Source organism: Cryptomeria japonica, chromosome 5 (genome assembly GCF_030272615.1).
Source record: "Cryptomeria japonica chromosome 5, Sugi_1.0, whole genome shotgun sequence".
Lineage (NCBI taxonomy): Eukaryota > Viridiplantae > Streptophyta > Pinopsida > Cupressales > Cupressaceae > Cryptomeria > Cryptomeria japonica.
In genome coordinates, this window is record NC_081409.1 from 162,473,600 (window position 1) to 162,478,634 (window position 5,035).

The 5,035-nt window shown below is 28.8% G+C and overlaps 1 protein-coding gene across 1 annotated transcript; it reads left to right on the plus strand.

The window, feature by feature from the left end:
* Positions 1–1,656: 1,656 nt before the first annotated feature.
* LOC131072676 (36.4 kDa proline-rich protein) lies at positions 1,657–2,242 on the plus strand. The gene has a single exon (XM_058008907.2). It carries the CDS (start codon positions 1,710–1,712, stop codon positions 2,082–2,084), a length of 375 nt encoding a protein of 124 aa, XP_057864890.1. The 5' UTR covers positions 1,657–1,709; the 3' UTR covers positions 2,085–2,242.
* The last annotated feature ends 2,793 nt before the right edge of the window (positions 2,243–5,035 follow it).

Sequence of the window (5,035 nt, forward strand, 5' to 3'; positions counted from 1 at the left end):
GTAGGTAATGTACATTATATATTATTATATAATAGTTACAAATATTGTTTTAGAATGTTTATTATTAAAATACAAATTTATTTTGAATTTTGAAATAGTAAGATATAATTGTTTCTAATTTTATATGCATTTAAGATTAATTTTTGTTTTAAATTGTAAAGAATATTTTTTTGGTAGAAATTTAAAATCTTACCTAAAGATATTTGCATATATTACCATTTATCATTATTTAGGCATAGGTAAAGTGTAAGGTATATAATTTGTTGTTCATACAATTATGTTCTTTTTTGTATTTATCAATTGTACTTTGTTGATACAAGTTAGAAACTAACTTTAAAATTACCATTGTTTGTAAAGTTGTTTGTGAGAGACAATAATATATTCAATACTTTGTCTAAAACATTGAATTTAATTCCTTTCATATGCGAATAATTGTACTTTCATTTTTTACACAACATATACTTTTCTAATCTATATTTCCTTGAATTACTCTATTAGAGTATTAGACTCTCCTCTCTCATTCCTTTATTTCATTTTAGATTATTATATGTTCTAATTCCTTTATTTCATTTTAGATTATTATATGTTCTAATTTTTAGTGGTATTTTTAAAAATTATTATCTCTATTAAAAATAATTAGTTAATTTTAATAATATATACTAACATATTTTAAAATAATAATTAAATTGTTTGCATATTACTTTATTTAAAAAAAAAATACTTGATATATTTAATATGTATTACTCATTAAAATGATAAAAATATTTAAATATAAATTTTTTTAATAAAATTATTTATAAATTAAATATTTTTTGAAAATTAATATTTTGACGGTTTCCAATGACCAAACCGTCATAAAAGCTTCATATGACAGGCAGGGGTGAACTGCATTTCCATTATTGGGATTTTCGGTACTAATAGCTCGGTACTATCTACAAGATAAATATTTTATACTTCTAGAAACAAAACGCACAGAGAGGCTAAGCTTGGCCTACACAGTTTTGAAATAATTTTGGAATTTGAGCAGTTGTAAAGGCAATTTGTATTCATTACACTGAAACTGTCAATAACACGTTATTCATTGTCTGTTATCCATATCCTCACAATCCGGCTTTATTTCATTGCAAGCCTTGTTTTTTCTAGTAAATGAAAACTAATTTTCAATTCAAGAATATTGACAATGGAGATTTCTTCCCTAAAGAATCTGATAAAAAAATATTATTCTATGTCTTATTAGTTAACGATATCTCATTTTCGATTGAACCAGTTGACAATGACATTTTATTCCCCACAAAATCCGATACGAAAAATTATTTTATAACTTAAGAAATCAGCCTTCTCTATCCTATAATGATGAGCTTCATTACTGATAGGAATTTTTAATATCTCAAATTCAATTCTTGTCATAATAACGACATAAATTTTCAATAATTCTAAGCTTTGAACGCAGTATTTTGAATCAGTTGCAAATAATTGAAACAGATCAAATTTTATTTTTTATCAACTTGTTTGTCAATGTGGAATTCATATATTTTAATAGGTACTTTGTAATGGTCACATTAATCTCTAACTATGCCACTTCTACACGTCAGTGGTCTGTCATGGCTATAAGTACTCACTAAATCATCCATTGTTCTGCAACCCAGAAAGTGTAGAGTACATTTTTACTATATAGCATTTGTTTCAGAGAGTCTGCTTAGGGAAGCACAATGAAGAAAGCTGTAGCAGTGGTACTTATTGTTATGATTGAGGTGGCAACCAGCATGCCAGTGTCAATGGCATGGAATCCGATTCCTCAACCTCCTCCAGCTCCAGTTCCAGCAAAATGCCCACTTGATGCTCTGAAGGTGGGGGCCTGTGTTGAAGTGCTTAGTGGCGTTGTGCACATAGGCATTGGAGACCCAATTGTAAACCAGTGCTGCCCAGTGATTGAAGGAGTTTTGGCATTGGAGGCAGCGCTGTGTTTGTGTACAGCAATCAGGGCTAGGCTTCTCAACCTCAATATACTTGTTCCACTAGCACTGCAGCTTATTGCTTCTTGTGGAATGACTCCTCCTCCGGGCTTCACATGCCCTGCTTCTTAGTCCCTGAACTATTCAATGATTTCCTCTATAAGTGCTACTTATTATAACTATGTTTGAGTAAATAAGCAGAAGTTAATGGCTGTTGCCTACATCTGCCACAGAATGTTGACTTCATAAAGCGGAGATCAGTCCCTGCTTTCCATCTAATATGAAGTTAGCTGGATAAATATATATATGTTTTCTTACAATTAAATAAACATATTATTTTTTTTCTAGTTTCACTAATATGTTGAGTATTTATTTAATTTTGTTTCCTTAAATTTGCACTGATATTGAAAATACTGCCTTATCATGGTTGGTTTTGGATTCAGGTACTAGGCTTGGTGAATACATTACAAATTTTCTTATTGGCATAGTCCAAGTTTTAATTCCATTACAAACCTCTCTTTGTACATCCTAGGTCGTTGAAGTTGAATGGTACATATAGACTAGCTTATATATATAAGATATCTCAAATAAATATTAAATTTTAATATATTTAACATTTATAAGTATGAATAAATATCATATATATCTTTTATAAATGGAAAATTAAATGTATATAGATCCTTCATTAATATCTCTTTGTCAATGGTCTTGATTTCCACAACTTTAGTTGTCTTCCCACTTTTTGTATAATAGACCTTTGTAAACATGTTGTGTCCTAATAATTCGACTTAATTATACTTGCCCATCAAAATGCTAGCTCCACGCATTTGCATTTTTGCCATGACCTTAATTTTGCATGATGTAATGCTTTGAAGATGACTTAATGAGCATATCAATTGCACAAAATAGCTATTATTTAATATTTATATATGTCATAATATTTTCGGTGTATCGATAGTATTTTATTTATACATCTGTCAAATTCATATAGATTTATATTTCATATGATAAATAGTTGAGGATTATTAAAGATAAGTGAATAAACTAAATAGCTTTTCATAATGTAAAAGAACAATTCCTAATTTTTATATTAATTTAAATTTACTAAAATTCTTAATTAATCAAAATCAACTATAATTTCTAATATATTTAAAAAAGTACCAATACTTAACTTTGGTTCTTCTTTATTAATCACCTAGTTTTCTATTTTACCTTTAATTGATATGTACTTTAGCTAAAAAAAAATTATTTCCAAATAAGCCCTTTAACACAAAACACACAATATGGGAGAGAGGAGAAGACAAGTACATAGTAACTATATTCAACTTGAGTGTTGAGATTACAACCTTGTGCATTACATTTATAGATAAATCCAAAATAGATTATGAACAAAATGTAGTAGAGAGTTAGCTTGGGAATTTATAATGAGTAGGTGAGTCAAGCAACATGAGATGGCATGTGCAACTAAAGTCTACACTTGGTCGCTAAAGATGGTGATTGGGGTCCTCTTGGTTTATGCCAATAGTTAGGCTGGTAAAAAAATAATTTATTCTTCCAACACACCCCCACAAACTAATTATACCAATTAGTCTAAATGTACCCCCATAACATATAAAACATGTGTCCTAGCCTAAAGCCTTGTTAGGTAGCCATGTGCAATTATTTATTTATTAATATAATGGTTGGGATTCATAATGATCTCATCACAATTTCAATCACAATATGCAAATTCTATCTTTGAAAACACTCTCCTTGTGAATGCCTTTCTCAACTTGCTAGTCACCTGATCTTTTGATATGTAGAACTCGAATATGGAAGTAGTCTTCCAATAAACACACTATCCATAGTTTTCCATTCCACGTGATGTAGATTACATGACAATGATATCTCTCATCTTTCTCAAACACTCAAACATTTCCTGATTCTTTTCCAACACATGAATTCTTATTTTTGTACAAATCTTTGAACATAACTATAATATTTTGCCAACTCAATCTATAGCTCCATCCACAATCTATTTCCATACATCATCTCATTGAGTAATTCTTCCATGGTCTGTTCTAAAAATAGTTTTAGAATGGTTACTCATTCTAGATATATTACAAGGATGTGAATTCCAATACATGTATTTTACGTGTCCTTCTCTATTACAATGAGAACATACAACACAATGCCTTCATTGACTTGATTTTATTGAATTCATAGTAATATTTTCTTTATTTGTGACATATTCAAGGCCCTTATACTTTGTCCTCATTATTGATTTAGTAAGTTGTTCGATTCCTTGCCCATAATTTCACAATCCTTTAATGCCATAACTCATTTTCTTGAAGATATTGAAACCAACATTATTAAAACAACCATTTTAAATCTCATGACATCTAACAAGATTTGTAAATAAAAAATTATTATTATCTTCAACCTTACATTATTTATCACAAACAACTTCTATTAAATCATATTTACCAATTGATTGATCAAAGAAACAACACAAATCTTTAGTGCTGTATGAAGCATCACAAATTGATGGCTTCAATTTTAAGCATTCATTTTTTTCTTTCAAACGTTTTACCTATTCTTCCAAATTTTAATTTCTCGTCTACCTTTCATCAACTAACATCACTTTTTCTTCTAACTCTTCATTTCTATTTTTATCTTTCTCTATTTATTTTCCAAAATTAACAATTTTGCATAAATATTCATACCTTTTCTTTTAAATCTCTTTTATATTCATTATCAATTTTGAGTTGTATTCTTTAGCATTTATCACTTCTTCCTTGAAATTATCTTTTTCCTTTTTTATTCTTTATCAAATTTTCCAATTGAAACAAATATCTTAAACCTACCATGATTAGAAACTTGATTCAGTCTTCACTCTTCCAAGATTTCCTTTATTAACTCTTTCTATTTGCATTGGTTATCTCGTCCGACTTTTGTTGCACATATACCAGATGTTGAGAGGAGAGGGATTGAATTAGAATAAGCTAAATTCCAAACCTCAATTTGACAACTTTATTCTAGACAAGCACATTATGAAGTACTGAACAAAAACATCATAAATACTCACACAAGAACACCAATAC

Coding starts and splice junctions, on each gene's coding strand:
- LOC131072676 (XM_058008907.2), top strand. CDS start 1,710: ATGAAGAAAGCTGTAGCAGTGGTACTTATTGTTATGATTGAGGTGGCA.